At 40.6% G+C, this 14,786-nt stretch overlaps 2 protein-coding genes across 2 annotated transcripts in view; one reads left to right on the top strand and one right to left on the bottom strand.

Annotated features, from left to right (window-relative positions):
- Window positions 1-12,049, bottom strand: part of tmem126a (transmembrane protein 126A) — a 40,052-nt gene extending 28,003 nt beyond the window's left edge. Inside the window, exons 1-4 of the mRNA XM_078545708.1 lie at window positions 11,838-12,049; window positions 11,387-11,502; window positions 6,735-6,928; window positions 6,150-6,264 (exon numbers count right to left, since the gene is read on the bottom strand). Coding sequence (XP_078401834.1) covers window positions 6,150-6,264; window positions 6,735-6,928; window positions 11,387-11,493 — 416 coding nt within the window. The 5' untranslated portion in view covers window positions 11,494-11,502; window positions 11,838-12,049. The remainder of the gene's footprint in view (window positions 1-6,149; window positions 6,265-6,734; window positions 6,929-11,386; window positions 11,503-11,837) is intronic.
- Window positions 12,050-12,201: 152 nt separating this feature from the next.
- The window catches only part of LOC144682415 (disks large homolog 2-like), a 1,267,833-nt gene continuing 1,265,248 nt past the window's right edge, over window positions 12,202-14,786 (top strand). The window contains exon 1 of the mRNA XM_078544824.1: window positions 12,202-13,425. Within this exon, the coding sequence (XP_078400950.1) occupies window positions 13,407-13,425 (19 nt within the window). The 5' untranslated portion in view covers window positions 12,202-13,406. The remainder of the gene's footprint in view (window positions 13,426-14,786) is intronic.

Raw genomic sequence — 14,786 nt, 5'->3', positions numbered from 1 at the left:
TGTGTGCAGTTCTTGAATCTGCATTAAAGGAAGGATGTGATTGCACTAGAGAGAGTGCAGAGGAGATTTACCAGGATGTTGCCTAGGCTGGAGAGTTTTAGTTATGAGGAGAGATTGGATAGACTGGGGTTATTTTCCCTGGAGCAGAGGAGATTGAGGGGCATAGATAAGGTAGACCACAGGAAGGAACTTTTCCCCTTGGTGGAGGGATCAATAACCAGGGGGCATAGATTTAAGGTAAGGGGCAGGAGGTTTAGAGGGGATGTGAGGAAAAATCTTTTCACCCAGAGGGTGGTGGGAATCTGGAACTCACTGCCTGAAAGGGTGGTAGAGGCAGAAGCCTTCATAACATTTAAGAAGTATTTGGATGTGCACTTGCGATGCCATGGCATACAAGGCTATGGGCCTAGTGTTGGAAAATGGGATTAGAATAGGTACTTGTTTTGACCAGCGCAGACTCGATGGGCCAAAGGGCCTTTTTCTGTGCTGTAGACCTTTATGACTATGACCGTGACTCAGAAGGGGATCGAGGAGGACCCACTGTCAAACAATGGAATAGCCCCAAACATTACATTGCTGTAGTGTTTCCATCCCTCCCTCCTCCTCAAACCAAAAAGAGAGGGAGAGGCAGTACCTTCAGGAGTGCACCAGACCTGCGAGGGACACTCTTCTGAAAATGTATTTAAAAAAAAAGCAGCTGATTGGTGAGTAAATCCTGGTGAGTTTTTTTTTGAATCTATTAAAGTTATTCATTGCTTAATACTGAGGTAGGAGCTAAAAAAAAAGTATAGAGTAGTACTGTACAAGTATAATTAGTCAAGAAACAAGGTTCCGAGCTAACACAAATAAGGCCCTGAGCTAGTGTATTTTTTAAGGGAGTAACTAGCTTAATTGAGAAGGACGTCATGGCAGGAGATCTCAGACCCGTGATAAGCTCCTCCTGCAGGATGTGGGAAATGAGGGATGCTTCCAGCATCCCTGTTGACCATGTGTGCAGAAGGTGCGTCCAAATGCAGCTTCTAGCTAACCGGATTTCGGAGCTGGAGCTGCGGGTGGACTCATTGTGGAGCATCCGCGATGCTGAGCAAGTCGTGGATAGCATGTTTAGCGAGGTGGTCACACCGCAGGTGAAGATTACACAGGCAGAAAGGAAATGGGTGACCATCAGGAACAGTAAAAGACTCAGGAAGGTAGTGCAGGAGTCCCCTGTGGTCATCCCCCTCTCTAACAGATATACCGCTTTGGATACTATTGGGGGGGATGGCCTCTCAGGGGAAAGCAGCAACAGCCAAGTTCACAGCACCGTGGGTGGCTCTGCTGCTCAGAGGGATGGGAGGAAAACAAGTGGCAGGGCTATAGTGATAGGGGATTCAATAGGGGCACAGACAGACGCTTCTGTGGCTGCAAACGTGAATCAAGGATGGTATGTTGCTTCCCTGGTGCCAGGGTCCGGGATGTCACGGAGCGGCTGCAGGACATTCCGGGAAGGGAAGGTAAGCAGCCAGTGGTCGTGGTACACATTGATACCAATGAAATAGGTAAACTAAGGGATGAGGACCTGCAAGCTCAGTACAGGGAGTTAGGAGATACATTAAAATGCAGGACCTCAAATGTATTAATCTCAGGATTACTCCCAGTTCCACGTGCTAGCGAGAGCAGGAATAAGAGGATAGACCAAATGAACACGTGGCTGGAGAGATGGTGTAGCTGGGAGGGATTCAGATTCTTGAGGCACTGGGACCGGTTCTGGGGAAGGTGGGACCTGTACAAACTGGACGGGCTGCACCCAGGCAGAGCTGGGACCTGTGTCCTTGCGGGGGCTTTTGCCACTTCTGTTGGGGAGTATTTAAACTAGTGTGGCAGGGGGATGGGATCCCAGGAGTAGGATCAGATAAGTCAGATTCAGATCAGAAAAATGGAGGTAGAACATTAGCTAGGGACGTTGTGATAGACATGGAGTTACAGGAGAAGCAAAGTTTAAAAATTGTCCAGCAAGGGAAATTGACGGGGTTAAACTGTTTATACTTCAATGCAAGGAGTATTACAAACAAGGTAGATGAGTTAAGGGCACAGGTAGACACATGGCAGCAGGATGTCATTGCTATAACGGAAACCTGGCTAAAGGAGGGACAAAACTGGCAGCTAAATATCCCTGGTTATAGAGTCTTCAGACGCGATAGAGTAGGAGATAAAAAAAAGGGGGGGGGGGGGGGTAGCACTAATGGTTAAATAATTAATTCCAGTTGTGAGAAGGGATGATATACTAAATGGGTCAACAAACGAGGCTTAATGGATTGAGCTTAGAAATAAAAAAGGGGCAGTCACACTACTGGGAGTATACTATAGACCCCCAAATAGTGAAAGGGAGATAGAAGAACAAATATGTAGGCAAATTTCTGCTTGTAAGAACAAGAGGGCAATAATAGTAGGAGACTTCAACTATCCTAATATCAACTGGGATTCAAACAATATAAGGGGCACTGAAGGAGAAAAATTCATGGTGTGTCCAGGAAAATCTTTTCAACCAATTAGTGACAAACCCAACGAGAGGAGATGCAATTCTAGACCTAGTCTTGGGAAATGAAGATGGGCAAATGGGTGAAGTGACAGTTGGCGACCATATCGGGGACCGTGATCACAATTCAGTTAGATTTAGCATTACCATGGAAAAGGACAGAGATAAGGCAGGAGTAAAAGTCTTGAACTGGGGGAAGGCAAATTTTGCAGAAATGAGAAGGAACTTGGCTGAGGTGGACTGGACAGCACTGCTGGAGGATAAGACAGTGGAAAACCAGTGGGAAGCACTAAAAAGTGAGATCCTAATTGTACAAAGTAGACATGTCCCCTACAAAAATAAGAGCGGTACTGCCAAATCTAGACCTCCCTGGTTGTCTAGAGGAATACAGGGGAAGATCAAACAGAAAAAGAAAGCGTACGATAGGCACAAAAAACTAAGCACTGCAGATAGCCTAGACAAATATAGGAAGTGCAGGGACGAAGTAAAAAAGGAAACAAGGAAATCAAAGAGAGGGCATGAAAAAAGATTAGCAAGTAAAGTTAAAGATAACCCAAAGATGTTTTACCAATACATTAATGCTAAAAGATTAGTTAAGGAAAAAGTGGGACCTATCAGAGATGAAGATGGAAACTTGTGTGTAGATGCAGAGGCTGTGGGAAGGGTTTTGAATGAATATTTTGTCTCTGTTTACAAAGGAAAGGGAGGATGTAGATATAGTAGTCCAGGAGGAACATTGCGAGATATTGGATGGGATAGTCATAAAGAGAGAGGAAGTACTCGAAGGGTTGAAATCCTTGAACGTCGAGAAGTCACCAGGGCCAGATGGATTGTTTCCGAGGCTGCTGAAGGAAGTCAGGGAGGAGATAGCAGATGCTCTGAGGATGATTTTCCAATCTTCACTAGATACAGGGGATGTACCGGAGGACTGGAGAAATGCAAACGTAGTTCCATTGTTTAAAAAGAGATCAAAGGAAATGCCAAACAATTATAGGCCAGTTAGTCTTACATCGGTGGTAAGTAAATTAGTAGAATCAATCCTGAGAGATAGGATTAACTGTCATGTGGAAAGGCATGGACTAGTCAGGGATGGTCAGCATGGATTTGTTAAAGGAAGGTCTTGCCTCACGAATTTGATTGAATTCTTTGAGGAAGTGACAAGAAGGGTTGATGAAGGTAGTGCAGTGGATGTTGTGTACATGGATTTTAGCAAGGCATTTGACAAGATCCCACATGACAGATTGGTCAGGAAAGTAAAAGCCCATGGGATTCAGGGTAATGTGGCAAATTGGATAAAAGGTTGGCTTTGTAACAGGAAACAAAGGATAATGGTCGATGGATGCCCTTGCGAATGGAAAGTTGTCTCAAGTGGTGTTCCACAGGGCTCGGTGTTGGGACCCTTGCTGTTTGTGTTATATATTAACGATTTGGACGTGAACGTTGAGGGCATGATTGGGAAATTTGCAGGTGACACAAAGATTGGCTGAGTAGTGGATAGTATAGAGGATAGCCATAATCTTCAAAACGATATAGATGGGTTGGTGGAATGGGCGGTAAAGTGGCAGATAGATTTTAACATAGAGAAGTGTGAGGTCATACATTTAGGGAGGTCAAACAGTTACAGGGATTACAAAATAAATGGGAATATACTAAGAGGGGAAGATGAAGTGAGAGATCTTGGCGTACAAGTACACAGGTCCCTGAAGGCAACAGTTCAAGTAGACAAGGTTGTAAAGAAGGCATATGGAATGCTCTCCTTCATTGGCAGAGGTATAGAATGTAAAAGTAAGGATATAATGTTGGAATTATATAAAACACTGGTGAGGCCACAACTGGAGTATTGTGTGCAGTTCTGGTCACATTACAGGAAGGACGTAATAGCTCTGGAGAGAGTGCAGAGGAGGTTTACATGAATGTTGCCAGGGTTAGAAAAGTGTAGCTACGAGAAGAGATTGGATAGGTTGGGGTTATTTTCCTTAGAACAAAGAAGGCTGAGAGGTGACTTGATTGAGGTGTACAAAATTGAGGGGAATAGATAGAGTGGACAGGATAAAATCGTTTCCCTTGATGGAGAATTCTAGAACCTGGGGACATAGATTCAAGATAAGTGGCAGAAGGTGTAGGGTGAACATGAGGAAGCACTTTTTACGCAGAGGGTAGTGGGTGTCTGGAATTCACTGCCCAAGTTGGTGGTAGAGGCAGAAACTTTAAACTCTTTTAAAAAGTACCTGGATCTGCACCTAAAATGCTATAAGCTGCAGGGCTATGGGCTGGGTGCAGGAAGGTGGGATTAGAAAGGGTACCTGGGTGTCCTCGGGCTGGCATGGACAAGATGGGCTGAATGGCCTCCTTCTGTGCTGTAACTTTTCTATGGTTCTATTTTCCAAATGTCCTGCTACTACCTCTTTAATAATGGATTTTAGCATTTTCCTAATGACAGTCATTAGGCTAACTGGCCTGTAGTTTCCTGCTTTCTGTTTCTCTCCTTTCTCAAACAGAGGTGTTACATTTGTAGTTTTCCAATCTGCTGGCACCTTTCTAGAATCTAGGGAATTTTGGAAGATTGCAACCAATGCATTCACAATCTCTGCAGCCACTTCTTTTAAGACCCTAAGATGCAGGTCATTGGGTCTAGGGGACTTGTCAGCCTTAAATTCCATTAGTTTTCCCCGTTACTTTTGCTCTTGTGCTATCTATTGTTTTAAGTTCCTCCCTCCCTTTTGCCTCTTGCTTTTCCACTATTCTTTGGATGTTTTTTGTGATGGATACAAAATACTTGTTCAAAGCCTCTGCCATTTCCTCGTTTCCCAGTCTCACCCTCTAAGGGACGAATGCTCACTTTAACTACACTTTTCCTTTTCATGTAATTGTTGAGGCTTTTACTGTCTGTTTTTATATTTCTTGCTAGTATTTTTGTACTCCAATTTCACCTTTTATTTTTAAAGTCATCCTTTGCTGATTTCTAAACCTTCCTCAATCTTCTGGCCTATCACTAATCTTTGCAGCATTGTATGCCTTTTCTTTCAATTTGATATCACCTTAACTACCTCAGCCACAGATGGTGCATCCTTCTGATTGAGTTTTTCTTAATGGAATATATCTGAAGAGTTGTGAAATATCTTATTAACTGTCTGCCACTGCTTCTCTACCTTCTTCCCTCTTAATCTATTAACCCAGTTCACTTCAGCCAACTCTGCCTTCACACCTTGTAATTGCCTTTATTTACGTTTAAATAAAATGTAAACAATTGAGCCAAGAAAGCTTCTGATGATATGTAGCTGTGGGAAGATTAGATGGAATTTCATTTTCTGACTCATCCTAATTTGGGTCTTGATACCAGGCAATGTTTAGTTGAAGGAATTTATACAATTAAGTGTGCATTGTGAGTATATTTTTCTGCACTGAATATTTTAAATTTTTACCCCCTTTATAGAAAATCAATTTTGACATTGGACACAATCTTTCCCATCAGCCATCACTCCAATTTCCTTCCCCTCCCCCACAACTTCCAGGTACCCCACTAAATTGTACAAAACATTATATCATGCTTGAGACACAAGGAATCACTATAAATCAAAAGAATTCTTAGTGGCAAGATGGCTTTATACAACAAGTACAGCAATATAGTGCTCACCGTGTTGCAAGGCCAGCATTTATAGGTAAGGCCAAGAGAACAGGATACAAGCCACCTCCAACAGAAGCTACTAATCCTCCTCTAACTAGGACACATGTGGGACAGTTGAGATCGCCTAAAGAAAGGAAGGCAACAGTTTTTCAATTTTAAATTCTCTCTTTCAATCTTAACAATTTCAGCTTTATTTTTAAACAGCTCTCTAGTTGGCAAAGATGGCATATAAGCATCTTCAAAACCTTTGCCTACCTTTTTGCTGCTAGATTCCTCCCTCTGCATGCTTTATTCTAGTTTATCTTATTCCTTCCCTCCCCACCCCAGATGTTGGGATGTTTTGTTGAGTGAAGATTGTTATATTGTGCATGTTGTTTAATAATAGGAGTTTCTCTTTCTTTCCCCTTGCCAAATCTCCATTTGAAAAGCTAATTGTGAATCATTTGTTCAAATAAAGCACGTAATACCACAGTACACACACTGCTATAAAACATCTTCAATACTAAAAATAGGAATGTGACTATTATATTGGGCCTGGGTAACTATTGTATAAACAAAGCTTTTGCAGTATACTTAACAAACCCCTTTACTAACCTGAAAGCAAAGGTTTTGACACAACAGCATTATACCCTGCTATTGTTGTTAGGAATGGAAGAACTCCCATGGGCAAACTGGAAGTAAAACGAGCCTGCGTAATATTCAGTATTCTTCGAAAGAAACTGTTGGCTATTAAACCAGCAAATGCCGAATTTATCCCAAGGTAGATGGGTCCATATGCAAAAAACTTTCTGTGGGGAGGAAAAGAATAAACCTTGTTTTCATTACAAATGTCAACTGCTATCACAAACTATTGTACAGAACATCTCACACCAACTATTACTTAATCTTCAGTGCTCATGAAACTTTTGAGATGCATGGTAAAGAGCTACCTTGCATCACCTATATGCCTATATGGCAATATTTTGAAATACAATATGTGGAAATGAAGAAATGATTTATAGGTGAGCGAAGTAGGACGTTTACAGACATGGAGAGCAATTAATAGCTGATGCATGATTATATTGACTTAACGGGAGCTGGTACTACCCAGTTATGAACATGTACTAAAGTTGATCCAGGAAAGGGTAGTTGATCAGCAAATCAGAGAGGACAGCAGCAGGCTAAATCACTAAGCCTGAGGTTTACTGCCTACTAGGGGGAATAGTTTCAGAATAAGGGGTCGCCCATTTAAGATGGAGATGAAGAGGAATTTATTCTCTGAGGGTCATGAATCTTTGGAATTCTCTACCCCAGGGAGCTGTGGAGGCTGAGCCATTGAATGTATATAAGGCTGAGACATAGATTTTTGAACTGTAGCGGAGTCAAGGGTTATGGAGAAGAGGCAGGAAGGTGGAGCTGCCAAGATCAGATCAGTCATGACCTTACTGAACAGCTAAGCAGGCTCGTGGGGCCATATACTCTACTCTTCCTCCTCATGTTTTAAGAGAATTACTTTGAAGCTGCTCAAGCTCACTTTTTATGGAACATTACAGTGAAAAGTTAATGTTTAACCCACAAAATCACCCAGCGTCTGTGCCAAATTTTAATTTAATCATTTAGACTACTGATATGGATGGAACTACCAGGTCCAGATGTGAATTGTCCCCATTGGCATTGACAAGAGATTGGGTGAAAGTGACTGTATCGCATTCAGTATTGCTTCTATTGCCATACCCAGATCATATGGAGTTGAAATCAAATGTATTCTTATCCCCATGCAGTAGGGACCCCCCCTATTTTGCTCTCCAACTAGTAGCTTATTCAAGTCAGACTACTTTACTTCTCTGTGATTACTGAATTTCCAAATTCACCTGAAAGCTCTTTTTTTTTCTATGTCCTTTAGGAATATTCTATCAACCTGCTTATTGAGGTAATTTTCATATTCTGGGGTCAACTATGTTTCTGCAATTTCTGTAACATATTCCTGCTAATATGCATGACTAAATCAAACATTTATTTCAAATACTACTACCATTCCATCATAATTAAGAGCTAACTCTTCTCCTGGATTGCTGAATTGTTTTATTTTCTTTAACTGCATTTAAACCCACTTTGCTGATCTATACAGAGTCTTAGCTTCTCCTAATAGTCTTAAAAACTGTTCAAAATTGTGTAATTGTCGCTAGAAGTTTGCAGTCACATGAATATATGCTGTGTTATGGGAAACTTGCCCAGTGTACATCTGTTGCTGGCTATTTTCTAAAAGATTTTCTTCATAAAGTCTGAACAGTGCAGATTAAAACTTAAGCAGGAGCCTCAGTCCCTGACTTTACATAATTGATTTCATAACCTAATTGGACTAGAATGCTCCAATGCAGAGGAGGGTAAAACTGGTGCCGAGAAGAACAATCATAGATGAAGATTTCATTTTCTTTGGCCCACATTCATTCCTTAAATGGCTGCAGTGTTGCTAATGCAAGCAGAAAAAGAAAATACAGAAAAAGGTAGGGAAGATAGAGGGCAACCTTTTGAAATGCGAAGAGAAACGACTGATGAGCAGAGGAGAAGTGTAACATGGGAGTTCCACCAGGTAAAGCTCCAATACCCTTTCAACGAAAGCCACCATATTCTTTTTCAGCAGTTATCTATATAGGTGTGTGTACCTCACAAAACATGACTCAGCAGTATGCATTTATAAATGAAATTATTCTGATGAACTACAATTTAAAGGGGAATGGGCTAGGGAGTGCACTCACCAAGTTTGTCATTGTTCAGTATTGGAAAATAAGTACCTTTCCAAATTGCAGGGATGGATTCAATATTAGAAATTTCATTAAATATTTTAAAAAAGAAACAATTTTGGGGTGCCAGCTATAAAAGCTATCAGAGAAATCATCTGGGGCAGGAATCTCACAAGCGTTAGTTTACAGCTTGGTATATTTTTCTAAAAATATTTGCACTCAAAGCAACACCATAACCTGCTTCAGGAATGGGTTAGGATAGGTACTTCTGAATAGTAAATGAATACCTTGACTTTTGCTGCAACTTGGTTTTGCAGTGTCCTCTGGGTATTTGTTAATTGTCTGGATTGTCCCACTCTAAGAAGGAATGTTTGTGAGCTGAATTGGTCCCTAAATATTACAGATGAGCAGAAAATCCAATTTCCTCCAGGCTTCCTAAAAGGTGAGAACTCTGTCGCACCTCCCTTAAGTTGAATGAAAGCTGAGAACCTATATGTACTTTTTCTAGAAGCTGGAGACAATAATAAAATTGCAGTGGAGTAACCTGCCTTCCCCCAGTGCATGAGGAATCATGTCCTAAGTAATGTTCTCCCTAAACTCTGTGGATGCATAGCAAAAAGAAATTAAAGGGAACAATGGTCCCAGGGAATTTTTTTTTCAATAAACAAACTGTCCCAAAGTTGAGTATGAAAGGAGAGGGGGAATGTTGACCTCGAGTAGAACCCTGGCAATATTAGATTTAGAATTATTGGCATTTGATTTCTGAATTTTTTCAGCCTTAACTTCCAACAGCAGTTGCTTATACACATTTAAGAAAAAAGATCCTTGAACAGGTTTTGTGGTTTAGTTTTTTGGTAGTATAGAACTTGAGTCTTGTTGAAAAAAGAGACATATCGAAGCTTTTCGTCTTGCACTCATCAGGACACTTTGCAAAAATACTAACTTAAGGGGAAACAACAAATTATACTGAATGAGAAGAGAGTGCTGATGGGTTGGTAAGAGGACTCATTGGTAAGAGGACTCATTGGTAGAGGTGTTGTCATGGATAATGCACCAATTGATGGTGACTGACCCACAAACAGCAATGCAATATGACCAGATGATTTGTTTGTATTAATGGTTAAGAGATAAATACTGTCCAGGACACCAGGAGAACTTTTTTGCTCTTTGTAAAAGATCACATTGCTCTAATTCAATCAGTTATCACATTGCTGTTTGTGGGTCCTTGCTGTATACAAATTGGCTGCCTACATTACAACATTGACTGTACTTCAAAAACAACTTAATTGGTTGTAAAGCATTTTGGGACATCCTGAGGTTGTGAAAGGTGCTGTATAAATACTGTCATTCTTTCCTTTGAAATTCTCAACCCAAGTTTAATAATCATGCATGATAACATACCTAGCAGGCTTGGATACAGTCATATGATCTTTTAAAACCAGTTGAGAGATAGATAGGGTCTTTGGGTTAATGTTTCATTTGAAAAATGGCACCTCGAACAGTGCAGCACTCACTCAGTACTGTACCAGAGTGGGACTGAACCCATATCCTTCTTGCGGGGGGGAGTGCTACCAACACAACTTACATTGATTGGACCAGAGCAAGCAAATGTTTAAATAAAAATGGGACACCTTTTTGTGAATCAAAATGACGTTTCTTCATTGGAGGAATTGAGGCAACAGAATGATATCTCCATCCACCATCCCTAGCTATGTCTTCAAGAGAGGAAAGTGTTTGGGAGGAAGTTGATATAATTCTTATTGGCAGAAAAAGACAAGCAATTCTAATTTTTCTTCCATCCCCATTTCTCTCTGCCATTGGTTGTAATTGGTACATTACCCAAGAGACTATTAATTATGAGCATGCCTGAACAGTGAGTGGAGCAAGCTGACTTCTAAAATATCACAGCCAAGTCAAATTCTATCCTCTCCTTGCATCCACTTGCATATAATTTATTAGGGACTGCTGTATAATGATCAAGAAAGAATAGGGGCTTTGCCTGATTTTCTCCTCTCTCCCCCCCCCCCCCCCCCCCGCCCCACCCCCACCCCCACCCCCACCCCCTTCCATAACCTTACTGGACTGCACACAATGCACAGGGGAGTCTTTTTGGTATAACAGCTAAAACGCTTGAACCATGGTGGAGAGCATTTTTCTAACACCTGTTTTATTTTTAAAGAATCGAGTCCCTAACTATTAAGGGAAAAAAAATTAATAAGCATTTTGAAGACAGTATCATCAACTCGATTCCTGTTTACTACCTGTAAATTTATAAATATATGAGCTAGTTTTCTGATTGTGAATGTTCTAAAATTGTTCTTGTGTCAACTTGTAGATGTTTGTTTGAAACATATGCTTCATTTGGAGGCTTTTATTATCACTTGCTTAGCTAAATTTCATTTAGTTTAAATAAATGCGAATTGAAAGTTCTTCATTTGGATTCTTTAGGTAGTACTATTTTGAAATGCATTGTACAGTAACAATGTTAAATACATAATTGTGTGTTGATGTGGATTAGGAATATACCTGTCTAATTCTGGAAGCTGTTGAAACCGTTCGAGGAGCATTTCCATCACATTTGGGTTGGGAATACCATGTTGTAAATCTTGTCTAAGTAATGTATTATCTGCCATTCTCGAAACCTACGACAATTTCAGATTTAAAATTAGGTAATTCAAAATATCTTGTTATACTAAAATATCAAGTCAAAAATGATGTCAGAACATTACCACGAAACCTGGCTAATACGTAGAATTTGGATAAATGAATAAATCGTGCAGTAATTATCAGCATCACATCTGACTTTGATACGTCCAGTTCTTGGCAAAGAAGTACAGTGGCAATATCTTCAAAATATCAGTAAAATTACATTAAATAAAAAACAGAAAATGGTAAAACACGCAACAGACCTAGCAGCATCCGTGGAGAGAGAGGTGAAAGTGCATTAGTGTATTTCGTAAACGAGATATAAAAGTACCTGAGCTTGATTCTCTAAGCTTTACTGCGACCAAGTGTAATAGTTGCCAAGTAGATTATTATGAAGAAAAAAATTGCACTAATTTACACAATACAATCATAAAATTTGAGAAACTGGTGAATGTCAAACGTTGTCTTTCTACATTAAGTCAGCAGTCTAGGCGCAGACATATTGATCACCTGACCAAATCACTTTCCCCTTTCACCCCTGCCTCGCTCCGACCTCGATGCGATGACTGAGGAAGCCCCGCCCCCTTCCGCAGTCTCAATTGGTCAGCTGTGCTCCCTCGCGGGCGGTTCCTGGACGTCAATCAAAACGTGGCGCGCGCCTCTTCCGTCATTGAGCAAAACCTGCGACTGTTCAGCGAGGACCGGGTAAAAACTTGGTGGTGGGAGGGGGGGGAAAGGGAGGGGAACCGCAGGAGAATCGAATTACATCGCCCAAGGTTCAGCAGATTTATTCAAGTAGTATTCCCTTCCGCTGGAAGGTGCGTTTTAAATTGTCCATGCTTTATTTATATTTAAATTACGATCAGAAATTCTAATTAAGTGTGACCGGCAGGTGTCGCAGTGATTTGGTCCTTTAATCTGTGTCCCGTGTTCAAACCGCCCGAGCTGCACCAGCACACGGGGCCTGGCCTGGTATTTCCCTATTGCTTCGCATCATCTTACTTCATGAATTTGTTCCCTGACATCTTCAGAGATCAGCTGCGGCCCTTGTCATTATGAGTAGCTGGGGAAGGGGAATCCCGGCCGAAAGTTAATAACGGTCACCTAAAATTTTAGTGTTTTTGTGTCGTATTCCTATTTGGGAAGATTACTCTCCATGTACCCGAATGATCCCCGGTCCTTTTTATCTGGGACTGCGGGATATTTCTGTTTGTTTTGATTAATCTTTTTCTCAAACAGTGGCACGGGATGGTGGCCGAGTCCGTCAGAAGCAGCTCCTTATAGGATTGTAAAGTTGATGTGAGATGACTAAAGCTGGTACTGTGGATTAATGTTGAGGGCAGTCAGCTCGGGCTGACTGGCCAACTGCTGCTGATTCCTCCTGTGGCTCCTGGCTCCAGTCTGTATCACAACGCCTCACCATCTGGCTGGAAAATTTTACAAGCCACCAAGAAGAAAACACGCGGGGAAAGAAGAAGCACTTTCTGTTGCCAAGATGAGAGCTACCGCGAATGTCTAGACTCTCTTGGAACGAATGGATTTGGATTCTGCCTTTAAAAAAAAAACCCAAATCCAATGGGTGTTTTGAGTTTGAACTGGACAGTGAATTACCGTTATATAACATTTGGAAATTCCTTTCTCGCTTATTTTTTTTTAAGAAATAGTTTCTTCGCAAAGCTTTTTATTGGGATTTTTGTGGCTGTGTGTATTTGAGATTTGTTTGTATTCTTTAGTACTTGTAGTTTTTCGGCTTTCGTTACGAGGAAGTTTTACTATTACCGGAGTTTCGGCAGCTTGATGGGAGTGAGAAGAGGAGAAAACAAGCGGTGTCTGGTGTCAGCATCCCAATAATTGGAGAACATCAGTGCTGATAAAAATCAAACGCCGCACTTTGAGAAAAATGCCGGTGAAAAAACAAGGTGAGTTAGGTTTTCCACGGTCGCCGTGATGCGTGTGCATTAAACTTCAGTGAAATGGTATCACTGGCAAAGTGCCAAATTAATTTGTTTCACCTTAACTGCGCTTGTTTCCGGGAATATGAGTTTTGTGTCGTACTTTAACGAGATTGACCTATTTTTTTAAAGCAAAAATTACTACATTATTGTGGATAATTTTGTAAAGTATGCAGTGTTGTTTACTCCGTTCAATCCTGGTCAGCCAAGGAGAATTTTGGTCAAGCTGGATACTAATAGGTGACTTCCATCACGTAAAAATATTTTGCTCCAACAGTTCACTCTTAGTTTGAGCAAAGTGAAGGGCCGCCTTAAAATAAACTAAGTTAAGAATGAATTTTGTTAGAGCATTTTTTCTCTGTTATTTAATTGTTTCATTGGTGCTGGTATGTTTTTTTCATTCGCATGTGCCCTATTTTGTGTACACTCTGCCAAAAGCAGAACATGGGGTTCTCCTAAGCTTAAAGTTTCAATATTCAAAAAGATATCTGGTGCCTTTGCTTTGTGTTATGGCTTTAGCCTGATCAGGTAGGCATGTGTGTAAGTAAGCTGCTTCATCACCTCACAAACTCAATGACAAAAGTCCCACCTGATAAGCTACAGTGTTTCTTCTTCCCAAAGTTCATTCCTTATTTTTAAATTGGGTTCTTTCTGTAAATCGACAAATGAAAAAGCTGCACCTAAAATTACTTTTGTATTCGCGGTTAAAATGATATTTTGCATTTAGTATTTGATTTATCTACTGCTTGGACATAATTTTGAACTACTGAGCCAATATAAAATCATTTGTTCAGCAACCAATCTTGTGGGAAATTGGACAATCCTCAGAAGTGTAGCAGAGCAAGTTTTTAACCAAAAAACGAATGAATATTACTCTAACATACGCATTGTATTGTTTATATATCGTCATACATGTCCAGCGTAAATTTTGCTGTGTATTTTACACATCCAAGGACATTAGAAGTGCTTATCACAGACATGTTCCTGCATTCACAAAAAGTAAGGCAGTGTTTTCATGAGGTTTTACACACCCAACACATTGACTGTAACAGACCTCCAGCACTGCACCTACAGTACTAATAAGTACAGCCTACAAAATACAACAGAACTTTATGATAAGACTATTATCAGTGTTTCAAACAGTGAAATATGGGAATACAATCTATTTACAATTTTGATTAAAAATTGTATTGCAATCCAAAATCTTGAGGATTTGTAACTCATTTTCTATGCAGTTTTCACTGAATTAGTTTTGTTGCTTAAATTCTGTAGAATAAAATTATGACTCGCATTACCACAAAAACATAACGTGTAACGTGATAATTATT

Source organism: Cetorhinus maximus, chromosome 7, assembly GCF_964194155.1.
Source record: "Cetorhinus maximus chromosome 7, sCetMax3.hap1.1, whole genome shotgun sequence".
Taxonomy (NCBI): domain Eukaryota; kingdom Metazoa; phylum Chordata; class Chondrichthyes; order Lamniformes; family Cetorhinidae; genus Cetorhinus; species Cetorhinus maximus.
The sequence above is the reverse complement of the archived record's forward strand: the minus strand, read 5'-3'. Positions and strand labels throughout refer to the sequence as shown.